At 41.6% G+C, this 18688-nt stretch overlaps 1 protein-coding gene across 1 annotated transcript in view; it reads right to left on the minus strand.

Moving 5' to 3' along the window:
• dennd6a (DENN/MADD domain containing 6A) overlaps positions 1 to 18688 on the minus strand; it is a 104316-nt gene that overhangs the window by 45291 nt on the left and 40337 nt on the right. Inside the window, exons 4-5 of the mRNA XM_080182846.1 lie at positions 6963 to 7075; positions 3160 to 3240 (exon numbers count right to left, since the gene is read on the minus strand). Coding sequence (XP_080038972.1) covers positions 3160 to 3240; positions 6963 to 7075 — 194 coding nt within the window. The remainder of the gene's footprint in view (positions 1 to 3159; positions 3241 to 6962; positions 7076 to 18688) is intronic.

Raw genomic sequence — 18688 nt, forward strand, 5'->3', positions numbered from 1 at the left:
CTCACCAACCCTCCCGCTTGCTGATCACTTCGCCCTCCCAAACTCGTGTTGTGAACAAAGGCTTTGGAGAGAGTTGGTGAGAGCGAAGAAGCAGGAGGAGCCGTGAGTGTGTGTCAGAGGGAAGCAGCCAATGGGAAACAGGTGGGAGCAGGCCTCAGGAAAGATATGCGCGGCCACAAATAGCCCAAAGGCCGCATAGTACTTTCATTGGAAGCTTCTGTCTCATTGGCCAGAGGAACTAAAATGATATGAAGAACTATATAGTACTATCACAAATTCATACAAAAGAAATTTAAATATACTACAATTGATTATACAATGATTATAATCTTAAATATATCTTTGCAAAACCCAATATCTGCATCAGATATCCACTAAGTTCACTAACTACAATTCCTTCCACTCAGTTTTCTTTAAGGACTCAATTTGATTCTCCCAGTTTCTCAGCCTTTATTTAATCTATTCTGCTCACCACCACTGGCTTTCTGTATCAGTTCTTTAGGAACGCCTTTCTTTTCCTCAAGCAAGGATTCTCCCACAGTTGTTGACAGAGCCTTCAACTGTCTGTCCTACTTTCTGCACCTACTCTCACTCCTTCCCCTCTGCCAGAATCACAATAGGGTTCCTCCTGTCCTCACATTCCATCCCACTAGCCAACGTATTCAGTGGATCAACTTTTGCCTCATCTGCCAAATGTGGCATGATACCACAACTATCTTCTCTTCCTCTCCCCGCTGTGACATACTACTCCAAGCATCCATCCGCTTCCCATGGTACCTACTCGTGCATGCACAGGAGATATTTTACATCCTTTCCACCTTTCAAACGCTCCTTTCAGATGAATGTTTCACTGGTCATAATGTGGTCTCCTCTACATGAGAGGCCAGATGCAATTTGGATCATTGCATTAAGTTCAAGTGTGACCTCAAACTTACGATCACCTGTTATTTTAATTTTCCACCCCATTTCCAACTTGACTGCTCTGTTCTCAGCTTCCTTTACTACTACAAAAAAGTTCAAAAATAGCACCTAATCTTTCAATTAGACACTTTACAACCTTCTTTGACAAGGTACCTCACAAGAGGTTATTGCAGAAGGTCAGGGAACATGGAGTTGGGGGTAGGGTGTTAGCGTGGATAGAGGATTGGTTGTCAAATAGGAGGCAGAGAGTGGGGGTCAATGGGTGCTATTCGGATTGGCGGTCCCAGGGGTCGGTGCTGGGGCCTCAGCTATTTACCATTTATATAGATGATCTGGAGGAGGGAACCGAGTGTATGGTGTCAAAATTTGCTGATGACACCAAGATTGGTGGAACGGCAAATTGCACGGAGGGTGTGGAGAGTCTGCAGAAGGATCTAGATAGGCTGGGCGAATGGGCCAGGAACTGGCAAATGGAATTTAATGTTGGCAAGTGTGAGGTGGTCCACTTTGGTAGGAATAATGGTAGGAAGGATTATTACGTACGTGGAGAAAAACTGCAGCAGGCGACTGTGCAGAGGGACCTCGGGGTCCTTGTGCATGAGTCGCAAAAACCCAGCCTGCAGGTGCAGCAGGTGGTCAGGAAGGCAAATGGGATGCTGGCCTTCATAGCGAGGGGGATCGAATATAAAAGTAGAGAGGTCTTGCTGCAGCTGTATAGGGCACTGGTGAGGCCGCAGCTGGAGTACTGTGTGCAGTTTTGGGCGCCGTACTTATGCAAGGATATTTTGGCCTTGGAGGGAGTGCAGAGGAGGTTTACTAGGCTGATGCCAGAGTTGAGGGGGTTGAGCTATGAGAGGCTGAATAAACTAGGCTTGTACTCGTTAGAGTTTAGAAGAATGAGGGGAGATCTCATTGAGACGTATAGGATGATGAATGGGATGGATAGGATAGAGGTGGAGAGACTCTTCCCGCTCAGAAAGGACAGTAGGACTAGGGGGCACAGCCTCAAGATAAAGGGGGGGCGGTTTAGAACGGAGTTGAGGAAGAATTTCTTCACTCAAAGGGTGGTGAATCTCTGGAATTCTCTGCCCGTTGAAGTGGTGGAGGCTACCTCGCTGAATATTTTTAAGACGCGGGTTGATGGGTTTTTGATAAGAGAGGGGATTAAGGGTTATGGGGAGAGGGCGAGAATGTGGAACTGAGCCACGACAGATCAGCCATGATCTTATTGAATGGCGGGGCAGGCTCGAAGGGCCAGATGGCCTACTCCTGCTCCTATTTCTTATGTTATGTTCTTATGTTCTTCTACAATCAATGTGCAAATTCAACAATTTCAGGTCATAGCCTCTGGTTTCATTTGGTGATTATTCTGCTGTTTCTAATCTCCCAAGGTTCATTTTTTCGTCTGTTTCTTCACTCATCCCATTAGCATCTCCTTTTGCCTTGCAACATCATTCTCTCATTTAACCTCCCTTGTCTTTGACCTGATTACAGACCTTCTTGTGTTCTTATTCACTCACCCCTTTTTCCTCGAGTTTGCACTTGCTTAAAACCTGCTGCATCAAACGTCTTCCAGTTTCTGGGTACACAGAACATTTACCAGGATGTTGCCTGGTATGGAGGGCATTGGCTATGGGGAGAAGTTGGAGAAACTTGGTTTGTTCTCATTGGTATGACAGAGATTGAAGGGGGACCTAATAGAAGTCTACAAGATTATGAGAGACATGGACAGAGTGGATAGTCAGAAGCTTTTTCCCCAGGGTGGAGGAGTCAATTACTAGGAGGCATAGGTTTTAAGTGTGAGGGACAAGGTTTAAAGGAGATGTACGAGGCAGGTTTTGTTTTTACAGAGAGGGTGATGGGTGCCTGGAACTCACTGCCAAGGAAGGTAGTGGAGGCAGATACAGTAATGACTTTTGGGGGGGCGTCTTGACAAATGCATGAATAGATAGGAATGGAGGAACATAGTCCCTGGGTGGGAGGGGGTTTTAGTTAAGTTGGGCAGCATAGTTGGTGCAGGCTTAGAGGGCTGAAGGGCCTGTTTCTGTGCTGCAATTTTCTTTGTTCTGGTGAAAAGTCAGCAGCCTGAAACGTTAACTCTTTCTCTCTCCATAGATGTAGCTGGATCTGCTGAGTTTTTCCCATATTCCGTTTTTACTCCACAAGATAAAAGTTCAATTCAAGTCAAATGACAGTCCTATGAACTTAAGAGAAACACAAGTTGAAGGAAAATTTTACCTTTTGAAAGTAGCCTCGTTTTAAAGTTTTGTCACGAACTTGCCTAAAATAAACGTAGCCATAGTAATGGGCAGAATCTTTCTGTGAAAACAAAACAATAAATGTGCTTATAGCAAGGTAAACTCTTTAAAAAATTATTCCAGGTTATGGGGTGTAACGAATTTCTTTTACTGTCTTCCTTTCCCATCTCATTTGTCTGTGTGTGCCACTCACAATCTGGATCTGTGGGGCCAAGCAAGAAACCATCATTCAATGCAGAACCAGGATGAATTCCTTTGCTGTCCCTTTGTGAAAGGAGTACTTCTCTTTAACAGTGCAGCAGTGATTGATAATTCACTGAAAGAAGATCTTGGCACATACCCACATTTTATCACACAGGGCACTAGAAATCAACATGGTTCATCAGCATTACAGTCTCTCATCTAAAGGATAACTAAAATGTTCCTCAAAAATTTGTTGAATAACTATTCTCAACGGAGTACTGTTGCAACAAAGTTTACTTTTATAAAATTAAAAGTTTCTCCTCATTCAAAAAATGATACTTTAATTTCCTTAGATTTAACACAACAGGTTTTAGACCAGGAAAAGAGTAAAGCCAGTATTTTGCAGTATTTTGTGCAAATAGGAATATCATCTGCAGTCAGAGTTAAAATCTCAAGAAACACAAGCCATTCTCAGAGAAATATTGTAATGCCGCAAGATAGATCTCTGACAAATTACGTCAACAGAAAATTTGAAAGAAAATTGCATTTGATATAATTGCAACTGATATATCTCTGAAAAAGATAAACCTGGAGGACCCCCAAAAATTCACCAGGTATAGGCACATATTGGGCAACTTCCTATGTAGTGACTTCCCAAAAGCAGCCAGGCCAGAGGACAACAGATGCATCGCCCCACAGGAGCATAAGTGTAACAATTTTAGTCATACCTCAAGGAGGCAATATAAACTTTACAGTGACAATCCACAAGTCTCACCTGTTTGATTAATATGTAGCTCAGGCCCAAGTCACCCTCGAGACTACATTTTCTCACGTAATCTTCAGCTCACTACTCCAAATAAGAAGCAGGAAATCAAAATCAAATATTCGATAAATCCTGTGTAACTCGAGGTTCCAGTTTTCAGTATTTTTTCAGGTTTCTTTTATTTTATTGATTTTTCCCACAAATAGTTTCATAATTTTAATTGTTTCTCAGCAAGACTTCAACTAAATGACTGTTTTACTGGTAGTAACAGTGGAACTTATTGTATTGAAATAACAGTTTTTTGTTTCTCACCTGCTGATGCTCTGTTCCTTTGCTGCTACATTGCTTCGAAAACACTCGCCTTTACAAGTTAGAGGCAAATATTACATCAAGGAATCATTGGACTTTGTCTGATTGGCTAATAGTTCATTCCATCCTCTTTCCACTCCCCTCAATCAATTTTTTGCTCCAAAAGCGTATGTTCCCTGAAATGTTGCCTTAGTTCAACCAAGCAAAGGATTATTGCTATTGCAGATTGAGCTTTGCCACAGCACTTTTGAATGGCACAAGATAGCGAAGGCTACATCTTATTTCAGGGGTTCTCATTTTTGTTCCATGATGTATAAACTCACAATAATGAATAACCAGCAGAAATTTCAAAAGAGAAAACTTTGTTTGATCAATCTTATTACATTTTTAGAGGAGGTAACAGAAAGAGGACATAGTGATAATGCCATAGATGCAATTTATCTGGATTTTTAAAAGGCCTTCAATAAGTTGCTCTATTAAATAAAACCAGAGGATGTGTAGTTGGGGACCACGAGCAGAGTGGATTATGAGCTCGCTTCAAAAGAGAAAGCACAGAGCGGCAGAAGCTGCGAAGTGGTTTTCCACAAGGATCCATGCAGGGACCGCTACTCTTTACAATTTAAGTTAAATGATTTTGACTTTGGAGTCAAAAACACCAAAAAAACAAAGTTTGCAGATGACATCAAGCTGGCAGAGAGTTGTGGGGTAGGCAATAAAGAGGTACACTGCAACAAATTACAGGAAATCATTAATATACTTGAAGAATAGGTAAATAAGTGACATATGAAATTCAACATTGAATATGTAAGAATTTATAAGAATAATAAAGAGGTCACTTATTTCTTGGAAGATGCAAGTCTAGGACAGAGGAACAAAAGTATTTTGGAACACAAATACATCAATCACTGAACATTAACCACAAGGTTAGCAGGTCATAAACTAAGCACAAGATTCTATTTTTAGAGAGATGGATTTAAAAAGTGGCTAAGTTATGCTAAACTTGTATGAACCTTGATTAAACCACAACCGAGGACTGCATGCAATTCTGGTTGCCATATTCTAAAAAGGGACAAAGGCACTAGAGGGGTACAGAGATGATTTACTTGTGATCAATATTATACTTGATTTATATTAATCAATATTATTATTGATTAATAATAATAAATCATTACTGATGATTAGACACGTGGGTATTCACATCAGGGAAGGGCTGACAGGCTGAGTCTCCTCTTCATTGAGAGCAGGCTGAGTGGTGACTTAATAGAAGTTTTTAAAATTCTAAAATGTTTAGACAAAGTGGATAAAGAGAGAATGTTTCATCTTGTGGGGAAGAGCATAACTAGAGGCCATCAATATAAAACAGTCATCAAGAAACCGGGTAGAGAATTCAAAAGAAAATTCTTTATCCAAACATTAATGAGAATGTGGGAGTCACCATTCCTGGGTATGGCTGAAGCAAATGATTTTGCCTTCAAGGGGAAGTTAGATAAGCAATTTAGGGAAAAGAGAATAGATAGTTGTGATGATAGATTTAGATGAGAAAAGTATGGAGGAGACTCAAGCAGAGCATAAACAGAGGCATGGTTAGACAGAATGGCCTGTTCATATGCTGTATGTTCTATGGAATCCTATGAAAGAGAAGTTTTTTTTCTTACTGCAGAAATTTGGCTCACTGGATCATCATCTACAAAACAGGATATGCAAGATTCTAAAGCATTGAAACCACCTTCAATGAAAGCAAATAATTTAAATAGCAACATAGAAATTATTAAAAAGATCTTCACAGAGTAAAATGGATGTTGACGACCATACAACAAACAGGAGAGATGATAAAAAATAGGGATTTCGAGTTGGTGAGAGCAAGAGTAAGGGGTGACGGTTTAAGGAAATAATTCCAGAGAGGAAGATCATGATATCTGATGGCAGGATGGAAAGAGACAGCCATTGCAAAGGATGCCATAGTGGACAACCAAAGGCAAGGCTGCAGAGTTAAAGTGGGTGAACTATAGAAGGATTTGTACACAAGCTTGAGGAAGTTAAATTTAAAGTGAGGAAGGCAAAGTGCAAGAAAGCCTTAGAACAAACAGGATGTAGGAGTGCTGTTCTGGGTGTATTTTTGAGATATATGGCTCACGAAGCTGTTACATCAGGCTTTGGAGAAATCTAGTCTCAAGGTTATAAAAATGGAACCAGGTAATCATTCTGGACGTATGAAAGGCACTTGGGAAGCACCCAGCTTATCTTTGCTGCCTTCCCAAAAGGAATCTCAGGAATTAATTGAATGTGGATCTGTTCAAGTGAATTGGCACAGTACCACTGTCCCACATAATTAGGTCAAATAGCAAGACAACCATGTCTTTACTTTGGCACTGATGTCAGCAAATTTTAATGACATTTGAAAAATAACATGCATGCTTCAACATTTATCTATTATTGATTGTTATGGGTTATTCACCAACTGTTGGTTATTCTTAAAAATGGGAAAGAACCAAAAACTACATTTTATGGTGATTGAAAATATTTCTAACCTTCAAATAAACAGGAGCATCTCTGTCATATTGGTCCAACAGACAATCATGGGAGTTCCTTCTATTAGCTGATTGGCGAATTCTGAAACAAAATTGTGTGTCTCCAAGGCAACCTATTAAACAGATGAAAACAGAATTTTTACATCTTGGCTGATTTACAATTTCTACATGTTTTTTTATCCTGCTTACTGTATGCTCGCACTGACATCTTACAAGCTAACCAGCCACCTCATTTGTGCATGAATTATCTCCATCAAGTGATTGTGCTCTGATTTTCTGCTGGATATACACACCTAAGCTTTAGCATGAGAAAATGAATGAGAATTGATTAAGTAGACTGATCATTTTCTATGAACTGATGTCCAAAGAAAAACTTCTACTGCAGATAATATGCTTAAGTAACAACAATAATGTGGGAGCAGATCCTCTCCATTGTGATTGCATAACCAACGTGTTCCATTTTGAAAAAAAATACTTACTTCGGTTTTATAATACAAGCTATACAGTCTGAGCTAAGATTTGTAAAAGTGCAAAATCTGTAATAACTCATCTCTAATTTCTATGATGGATCATTCTTGCACGTAGAATCATAAAATCATAGAATCCTACAGTGCAGGAGGCCATTCAGCCCATCGGGTCTGCACCAATCACAATCCCATCCATCCCCTTAATCTCATGCATTTATCCTAACTAGTCTCCTGACACTATGGGGCAATTTAGCATGGCCAACCCGCCTAACCCGTATATCTTTGGATCGTGGGAGGAAACCAGAGCACCTGGAGAAAACCCATGCAGACATGGGGACAACGGGCAAACTCCACAAAGACAGTGACCCTAGCCAGGAATCAAACATGGGCCCCTGGTGCTGTGAGGCAGCAATGTTAACCACTGTGCCACCCAACTTATCCAATCTTGTTAGCTCCACCACTGAAAGTGGGCGGAAATAATGTTTTTGCCCTTTTGTCAGTCTATTTGTCTGTAAACAATATATTTCAGAAACTAATGAATGGATTTCAACGATACTTGGTACACAGATTGGGCGTAGCCTAATGATGAACTGATTAGTTTTTTTTAAGCAATGATGTGGATCTGGATCCTGAAATTTTTTAAAAGGATCATTAAGGAGATAGGACAAATAGACTTTTAAAAATAAATGCTGCTGGTTATTTATTTTTTAGAGCATTTTGGATTTTGTCAGTTGCTATAGTGGAATTTGTGACAACTGTTAACATATGAGTAGTTTCCAGGGCAGATTGTTGGATTTGGATTGGCCTGAAGCTTCTTTAGTAAGCTGGAAGCCCTTGATAAAAAAGATTTATTTTTCAGATTGTAGATCACGAAAAAGCCTCCACTTATCCACTCCTACTCATGGAGAAAAAAAGCCCCAAGGAAGAGCTGCATAAATGAAATAACTTTGAGTGAACACAGCAAGGTGGAGATATGCATTACTGTTGAGCGCCCTCTTCATTGTAAATGTAGAGATCATCAAAAGTAATTATGCTTCAATATCAAAAGTAATAATGATGCTTTGTAAATCTGACTGGGATTGTCAGGGTCCTCTAATTTTAGTTTCCCTCCTAGTAGTGGAAATATCCTATCAAGTCTCCTCACTAAGGTGACTTCTCATTCTTCTAAATTCCAAAGGGCCAACCCGTTCGACCTTTCTTCATAGGATAAGCCTTTTATGAGTTGAGCAATCCTTCTTCAAAATCCTTCCAAAGGATTTGACTTGTTACATTTAATAATTTACATGCAAAATATTACAAACAAATATAATCAACTATTTCAACATCCTACGCTCTACAAGTTGCTGCAAGTCAAAGTTAATATAACATTTATCTGCAGACAAATGACCAAATTCTTAAGCTGTGAATCATTACTGTGCTTGGGCAAAAATCAAAGCACTTTAATCAAATCAGAACTTGGATTTCCAGGTTTTCAGTTATTCCACACTTGAAAAACACTATAGTTTTCTTATTTTATATGCACCAAAACCAAATTATCCACAATTAGTTTTAAATATCTTGTGTGTCAATGTGCATCACCTGGGTGTAGTGCTATAGTGTAGTCAAGTCCCACTGACCAAGCAGGTCACAGGACGAGAGACCAACAGATCTGGAACCTATCAAAGTCCTAGCACACAGCAGCAAAATTACTGGGCACACAATCCAGAAGCCCGGACTAATGAGAATACAAATTCAAATTCTATATTGGTATTGGGAAAAATATTTAATTCTAATAATTAAATAAAATCTGGAATGAAGTGCTTAGTTTCAGCATTGATAATCACAACACTACTGGATTGTCACAAAAACCCACTGAATTCAGTATTGTCCTTAGCGAAGCAAGTCTGCTATCCTTACCCAGTGTGGCCAATGCATGACTCCAGGTATGGATGTGGTTGACTCTCATCCTCGAAAATGGTCAAGCAACCAACTTAATTAAATTCAAGGCAGCAGCTGCTTCCAGGGCAACAATTACAGATCTTACATGTGACCCTTGCATACTGTGAATGAATAAAGACACTGCAACCATAAACCAAATCTGCTATGGCTATTCATGACACTGAATTTTGCCATGAAGGAGCTCTTAGATGCAAATGCTTCAACTTCTAAGATTAATTATTATTATGCAAAAACTGACAGTGTGAACAATAAAAATCTGAAGTCTGGAAAATTTCTTGGTCTTAATGGACCAATGTGCATTTTAAAAGCTAACTTCACACTGTGATGGAATTATATTGCAGACAACATGAGACCCAAGCAGGGCTAGATTACCCATGAAAGGGAGTCAACATTTTGCAGCCTCACATCCACAAGAAAAACTGACATTTACCTAGCATGCCTAATGTGTGGAAGACATGACTTTACAGTAAAAAGCAAAATAATCTGTTGTCACCAAGAGGGGGGAAACCAAAGCAGTGGGTGGGAAAACCTATGGGAAGTTTGGATTAAGGAGAGTGAAGACTGCAAACATGGATTTAGAGTAACAGGGGACACAATGGAGCTCAGAGGAAATGGGATGAATGGGAATGTAGAACATTGAGAGGATGGAATGGGGTCCCCCTCCCCACTTCCTCTTTTAAAATTCCAAAATAACTGCATTCCAAATGTTCCATAAGACTGTAAGACATTGGAGCAGAATTAGGGCACTCGGCCCACAGAGTCTGCTCTGCCATTCAATCGTGGCTGATATTTTTTCTCATCTCCATTCTCCTGGCTCCTCCCCATAACGCCTGATCCCCTATTAATCAGGAAGCAATCTATCTCTGTCTTAAAGACACTCAAGACCTGGCCTCCACGGCCTTCTGCAGCAAAGAGTTCCACGGATTCACCACTCTGGCTGAAGAAATTCCTCCTCATCTGTTTTAAAGGATGTTCCCTTCAGCCTGAGGTAGTGCCTCTGATTCTAGTTTTTCCTACTAGTGGAAACATCCTCCCCATGTCCACTCTATCCAAGCCTCGCAATATCCTGAAAGTTTCAATAAGATCCTCCCTCATTCTTCTAAACTCCAATGAGTACAGACCCAGAGGCCTCAACCGTTCCTCATATGACAAGCTCTTCATTCCAGGGATTATTCCTATGAACTGGTCATCACATCCTTCCTTACTGCTCACAGTACTACAAATGGAGTCTGACCAGAACCTTACTCAGCTTCAGAAGTATATCCTTGTTCTTGTATTTTTGCCCTCTCGAGATGAATGCTGACATTGCATTTGCCTTCCCAACTGCCAACTAAACCTGTACATTAACTTTAAGAGAAACTTGAACAAGGACTCCCAAGTCCCTTTGTGCTTCTGATTTCCTCAGCATTTCCCCATTTAGAAAATAGTCTTTGCCCCCATCTCTCCTTCCAAAGTGCATAACCTCACACTTTTCCACATTGTATTCCATATGCCACTTCTTTACACACTCTCCTAGCCTGTCCAAGTCCTTCTGCAGTCCCTCTGCTTCCTCAATACTACCTGTTCCTCTACATATATTTGTATCATCTGCAAACTTAGCAGCAGTGCCTTCAGTTCCTTCTTCCAAAGCATTAATGTATATTGTGAAAAGTTATGATCCCAGCACTGACCCGACGCACACCACTAGTCACCAGCTGCCATCCTGAAAAAGATCCCTTTATCCCCACTCTCTGCCTTCTGCCAGTCAGCCAATACTCTATCCATGCCAAGATCTTACCCTTCACACCATGGGCTCTTATTTAACAGTGTCCTATGCAGCACCTTGTCAAAGGCCTTCTGGAAATCTAACTAAATCAAGTTCCCTCCAAGACACCCCGGTCTAGTCTCAAACATACTCCTTTACCCTTTCTACACCACCTTCCCATCCATCCAAATTCGGAGCAGGAGTAGGAGTAGGCCACTTAGCCCCTCGGCCCCTCAAACTTGCTCTGACATTCACAGTTGATCTGATTGCAACTTCAACCCCACGTTCCTGCCTACCCCGAGAATCTTTCTAGCTCTGCTTTATAAATATTCAGCCTCTTTGTTTCCACTCTTTTTTGAAGAGAGTTCCAAAGGCACATGACCTTCAGATAAAAATTTCTCACCTCTGCCTTAAATTAACAGTCCCTGATTTTAAAAGTGACCCTAGTTTTAGATTCACCAACAAGAGGAAACATTTTCTCCATATCTACCATGTCAAACTGTCAGGGCCTTAAATGTTTCAATCGAATCATCTTTTACTCATCTAAACTCTAGTGGATACTAACTTAACCGCTCCAATCTTTCCTCATAAGTCAAACCATCCATTCTTGGCATTAGTATAATATATCTCCTCTGAACTGCTAACACGTTTACATCTTTACCTAAATAAGGAGGCTAATACTGTGTGCAATACTCCAATGTAGCTTCATGAATACCCTGGACAACTGAAATATAACCTCCGTACCTTTGTAATCAATTTTCCTCACAATAACCAGTAACTTTCTATTAACTTTTCGAATTACTTGCTCTACCTGTACTCCAGCCTCTTGTGATTCACAGGCTAGAACACCTGAATCCCTCTGCACCTCAGAGCTGTGCAATCTCTCTCGATTTGGATAATGAACTTTTTCCTGTTAAAATATACAATTTTACATTTGCCCACATCATACTCCATTTGCCAGATTTTTGCCTACTCACTACACCTATTTATGCTGGTATGTGACAAGGAGATGGACAGGCTCAAAGGGTTTTGTTATAGGGAGTCCGGTGATGTCAAAACCCTCGAGAAAGCCTTCACATATGATGGAACACTTTACGGTGATACAACCAGTTATTACTGTAATCAAACATTCCCTGTATGTCCCTTCGTAGCCTCCTTACATCCTCTTCGCAACTCACTTGCCTGTCCAAATGCTGGGGATGCAAACTTTACTTCTTCACTTCCCATCATTCCAAGTCCCAAATACTCATTCCAAGTAAAGCAATGATTTACATTTAGCTCTTAATCTAATATACTATACTCACTGCTCATATTGCAATCCCCTCTATACTAGTGAGATCAAATGCAGATTGAGTGATTACTTTGCTGAACATCTTTTTTTACTCTATAAGCATCACCCGAGATTCTGGTTGCTTGTTGTTTTAACTGTTTGTCCTAATCTCGCACAAACCTCTCTGTCCTTGACCTTGTTCCAATTAAGCACAATGGAAGCTGAACAGCACCTTAAAATTAGGCATTTTACAATCTTTGGGAATCAACATTGAATTCAACAATTTCAACGGCTCCATTATTTTCCCAGACAGTAGGTGCTGGTAATGATTCTGCTGTTCACCATTTACACACCCAGCTTTTGTAATGTTTTGCTTGTCCAATTACAATCCCCTTTTGCCTAGCACCTCATCTCTTTTGTCACTCAACGATGACTGTCTTCCACCCAATCACAGGCCTAATATTTTCTTCTTTCCTCCCCTCCCCTCCCCTGGCTCTGGGTTTGATTAAAAACAGATTACTGTAACATTTTTCAGCTCTGACGAAAGGTCATCAATCTGAAATGTTAATTGCTTTCTCTGCATAGATGCAGCTGCACTTGAATATTTCCAGTATTTTCCATTTACGTTACCCACACCCTCACTTCCTTTCATTCCTCCCTTCACCATTGTTTGCCCCATCACCCATTCACTCGTTTCAGTCTAGTTTTTTGCTGAACCTAGCATCCTGCTTGAATTGAGTTTTGTGCTTCATCTTGACTGACAAATCACAAAGTTATGCTTTTGTCTGAATGTGATTTTACTCCTATTTAACTTCAGCTTATTGCCTCAAAAACAGGTGAACTTCACTGGGGACATAATAGAAATATAGAACATAGGAGGTGGCCATTTGGCCCTTTGAGCCTGCTCTGTCATTCATTACAATCGTGGCTCATTGTCCAACTCAATAGCCTAATCCTGGTTTTTCCCCATAACCTTTGGTCCCATTTGCCCCAATACCCAGCTGCCTCTTGAATACATTCAATGTTTTGACATCAACTACATCCTGTGGTAATGAATTCCACAGGCTCACTAAGCTTTGGGTGAAGAAATGCCTCCTCACCTCCATCCTAAATGGTCTACCCTGAATCCTCAGACAGTGACCCCTGGTTCTGGACTCCCTTGTCATCAGGAATATCCTCCCTGCATCTACTTTGTCGAGTCCTGTTAGGATTTTATAAGTCTCTATGAGATTCCCCCTCATTGTCTGAACTCCAGCGAAAACAATCTTAACCTAGTCAATCCCTCCTCATGCATCAGTCCCATCATCCCCAGAATCAGCCTAGTAAACCTTCACTGCACTCCCTTGAGAAGAATAATATCCTTCCCCAGAAAAGGGGACTAAAACGGCACACAATACCCAAGGTGTGGCCTCATCAAGACCCTGCATAATTGCAACAACACATCCCTGCATCTGTCCTCAAAACCTCCTGCAATGAAGGCCAACATGCCATTTGCCTTCCTTACCACCTGCTGCACCTGCATGCTTACCTTCAGTGACTAGTGCACAAGGTCACCCAGGTCTTGCTGCACACTCCCCTCTTCCATTGTTTTGTTTTTGCTTCCAAAGTGAATAACCTCACATCTATCCAAATTATACTGCATACGCCATTGATGTGCCCGCTCACCCAACCTGTTCAGATCATTTTGAAGGATCTCTGCATCCTCGTCACAGTTCACCCTCCCACCCAACTTGGTATCATCTGCAAACTTTGAGATGTTACATCTTGTTCCCTCATCCAAATCATTAATATATATTGTGCATAGCTGGGGTCCTAGAATCGATCCTTGTGTGATCTCTCACTGGTTACTGCCTGCCAATTTGAAAAGCACCCATTAATTCCTACTTTGTTTCTTCTCTGTCAACCATTTCTATTCATCTCAATATCCTTCCCCCAATCCCACGTGCTTTAATCATGCATGATAATCTCTTATGCGGGACTTTGTCAAAAGCTGTCTGAAAGTTCAAATATACCACATGACTGGTTCCTCCTTGTGAACTCTACGAGTTACATCTTCAAAGGAATTTCAACAGATTTGTCAAGTATGGATTTCCCTTTCTTAATCCATGCTGACTCTGTCTGATCCTGCCACTGCTGTCTAAATGCTCTGCTATAAAGTCCTTGATAATACCGGCTGATACCGGAGTTGAGGGGGTTGAGCTATGAGGAGAGGCTGAATAAACTAGGCTTGTACTCGTTAGAGTTTAGAAGAATGAGGGAAGATCTCATTGAGACATATAAGATGATGAATGGGATGGATAGGATAGAGGTGGAAAGACTCTTCCCGCTCAGAAAGGACAGTAGGACTCAGGGGCACAGCCTCAAGATAAAGGGGAGGCGGTTTAGAACTGAGTTGAGGAGGAACTTCTTCACTCAAAGGGTGGTGAATCTCTGGAATTCTCTGCCCGTTGAGGTGGTGGAGGCTGCCTCGCTAAATATTTTTAAGACACGGGTTGATGGGTTTTTGATAAGCGAGGGGATTAAGGGTTATGGGGAGAGGGCGGGAATGTGGAACTGAGCCACGACAGATCAGCTATGATCTTATTGAATGGCGGGGCAAGCTCGAAGGGCTAGATGGCCGACTCCTGCTCCTATTTCTTATGTTCTTATATAATAGATTCAAGAAGTTTCCCCACTACCAATGTTAAGCTTACTGGTCTATAATTCCGTTTTCTCTCTACCTCCCTTTTTGAATATTGGAGTGACATTACCTACCCTTGAATCTGCAGGGACTGTTCCAGAGTCTATAGAATCCTGGAAGATGATCATCAATGCATCCACTATTTCTCAAACTACTTTCTTAAGTACTCTGGGATGTAGACTATCAGGCCCACGGGATTTATCAACCTCCAATGCTATCAACTTTCTCAGCACCATTTCTCTAATATTGATCTCCCTCAGTTCTTCCATCTCACTAAATCTTGCATTCTCCAACATTTCTGGCATCTGATTTGTGTCCTCTTTTGTGAAGACGCAACCAAAGTATGTATTCCATTGCTTGGTCATTTCTTTGTTCCCTATTATACATTCCCGTTTCTGTCTGTAGGGAACCTACATTTGTCTTCACCAACCTCTTTCTCTTCATGTATCTATAGAAACTCAGTGTCAGTCTTTATTTTCCCTGCAAACTTACTTTCATACTGTAGTTTCCCATTCCTAATCAATCCCTTGGTCCTTCTTTGCTGATTTCCAAACTGCTCCAATCCTCCAACCTATAGGCTTCTTCCTTAGATACTCTCTCTAATTTCCTTTGTAAGTAATGGACTGGCCCTCTTACCCATTTTGTTTTTGTGCCAGACAGGAATAAACAGTTGCTGCAGTTCCCCCATGTGTTCCTTGAATGTTTGCTGTTGCCTATCCAGTTCCATCCTTTTAAATGACTCACCCCAGTCTATCAAGACCAACTCATGCCTCATATCCTGACAGTTTCCTTTATTAAGATTCAGGACCTTAGTCTCCAAATCAACTACTTCACTCTCCATCTTGATAAAAAATTCTATCATGATATGGTCGCTCATCCCCATGGGGTCTCATACAGTTAGATTGGCAATGCTTCTCTTCTCATTACATGGTATCCAGCCTAAGATGGCCTGCTCTCAAGTTGGTTCTTGACCAACTCATGTTGGTCAAGAAAACCATTCCGTATACACACCAGGAATTCTTCCTCTACGGCATTGTGGCTAATTTGATTTGCCCAATCTATGTACAGATTAAAATCACCCCTGATCACCGATATTTCCTTATCACTTGCATTTCTAATTTCATGTTTAATGCCATTCCCAACATCACCACTGCAGCTTGGGGGTCTTTTTATGGCACCCACTAATGTTTTTTGCCCCTTGGTATTTCTCAACTCTCCCCACACAGACTCCACATTGTTAAAGCTAATATCCTTTCTCACTATTGTGTTAATTTCCTGATTTTTCTGAACTTCTTAGATAATCCTCCAGGTGCTCTGGTTTCCTCCCACAGTCCAAAGATGTGCAGGTTAGATTGTTGGCCATGCTTAAATTGCCCCTTAGTGTCCTGAGATGTGTTGGTTAGAGGGATTAGTGGGTAAAATATGTAGGGATATGGAGGTAGGGCCTGGGTGGGATTGTGGTTGGAGCAGACTCAATGGGCCAAATGGCCTCTCTCTGTACTGTAAGGTTTCTATGATAATCAAACTAAATAAACAAACCATTTCAAAGTTAAACAGACAAAAAGGGATCACCTGGAGTAAACACATGCAGACGCAGAGAGAATTTGCGGAGTTTGCACGATCACCCAAGGTTGGAATCAAACCCGGGTCTCTGGCATGGGGGCAACACAATGGTTAGCCTGCTGCCTCATGGTGCCAGAGACTCGGGTTTGATTCCTGGCTTGGGTCACTGTCTGTGCAGAGTCTGTATGTTCTCCCTATTTCTGCATGAGTTTCCTCCGGTTTCCTCCCACAGTCCGAAAGGCACTGGTTAGCTGCACTGTCCAAATTCTTTGTCAGTGTACCCAAACAGGTTCCGGAGTCGGCGACTAGGGGATTTTCACAGTAACTTCATTGTAGTGTTAATGTAAGCCTAACTGAGACATTAATAAATAAACTGCGCTGTGAGGCAGTGGTGCTAACCACTGTGCTACCGGGCTATTTAAAAAAAAATCTAATAAAATGCTGTACAATAGGCTTGTTAACAAAATTTAAATCAATGGAAGAAGTTGGTTGAGTCAAGAAATAGAGCAGTGGTGAATGGTTGCTTTTCAGACCCTTGGAAGGGATTCCCTAGCGATCAGTATTAAAGACTACTGCTTTTCCTGATACATATTAACAACCAAGACTCAAGTCTGCAAGACATAGCTTCTCAGATAACATAAAACCTGGAAGTATTATGAACTGTGAGAAGGATAGTTATGTTGAATTTATTTTGGGATGTGGCCATCATTGATTAGGGCAGCATTTATTGCTCATCCCTAATTGCCCCCAAGAAGGTGGCAGTGAACTATCTTCATGAATCACTGCAGGCCATGAAATATAGGTACACTCACAATGCAGTTAGGGAGGGAATTCCAGGGTTAAGACGCAGTGATAGTGTAAGGACAGCAATATATTTCTAAGTCAGGACGGTGGGTGATTCAGAGGGAAAATTCCACATGGTTGTGTTTTCATTTGTCTGCTGCCCTCGTCCTTCTAGATAGTAGCAGTTATGGGTTAAGTAAGTGCTGTCAGAGGAGGATTTGAGACTTCCTGCACTTGTAGAAGATACACATTGCTGCCACTGTATGTTGCTGCTGAACATAAGAACATAAGAACATAAGAAATAGGAGCAGGAGTAGGCCATCTGGCCCTTCGAGCCTGCCCCGCCATTCAATAAGATCATGGCTGATCTGTCGTGGCTCAGTTCCACTTTCCCGCCCTCTCCCCATAACCCTTAATCCCCTCTCTTATCAAAAACCCATCAACCCGCTTCTTAAAAATATTTAGCGAGGCAGCCTCCACCACTTCAACGGGCAGAGAATTCCAGAGATTCACCACCCTTTGAGTGAAGAAGTTCCTCCTCAACTCCGTTCTGAACCTCCCCCCCTTTATCTTGAGGCTGTGCCCCCTAGTCCTACTGTCTTTTTTGAGCGGGAAGAGTCTTTCCACCTCTATCCTATCCATCCCATTCATCATCTTATACGTCTCAATGAGATCTCCCCTCATTCTTCTAAACTCTAACGAGTACAAGCCTAGTTTATTCAGCCTCTCCTCATAGCTCAACCCCCTCAACTCCGGTATCAGCCTAGTAAACCTCCTCTGCACTCCCTCCAAGGCCAAAATATCCTTGCGCAGGTGCGGCGCCCAAAACTGCACACAGTACTCCAGCTGCGGCCTCACCAATGCCCTATACAGCTGCAGCAAGACCTCCCTACTTTTATATTCAATCCCCCTCGATATGAAGGCCAGCATCCCATTCGCCTTCCTGACCACCTGCTGCACCTGCAGGCTGGGTTTTTGCGACTCATGCACAAGGACCCCGAGGTCCCTCTGCACCGTCGCCTGCTGCAGTTTTTCGCCACGTAAGTAATAGTCCTTCCTACCATTCTTCCTACCAAAGTGGACCACCTCACACTTGCCAACATTAAATTCCATTTGCCATTTCCTGGCCCATTCGCCCAGCCTATCTAGATCCTTCTGCAGACTCTCCACACCCTCCGCACAATTTGCCTTTCCCCCAATCTTGGTGTCATCAGCAAATTTCGACACCCTACACTCAGTTCCCTCCTCCAGATCATCTATATAAATGGTAAATAGCTGAGG

This window comes from Carcharhinus amblyrhynchos, chromosome 3, assembly GCF_965287045.1.
Source record: "Carcharhinus amblyrhynchos chromosome 3, sCarAmb.v2.hapA, whole genome shotgun sequence".
Classification (NCBI taxonomy): domain Eukaryota; kingdom Metazoa; phylum Chordata; class Chondrichthyes; order Carcharhiniformes; family Carcharhinidae; genus Carcharhinus; species Carcharhinus amblyrhynchos.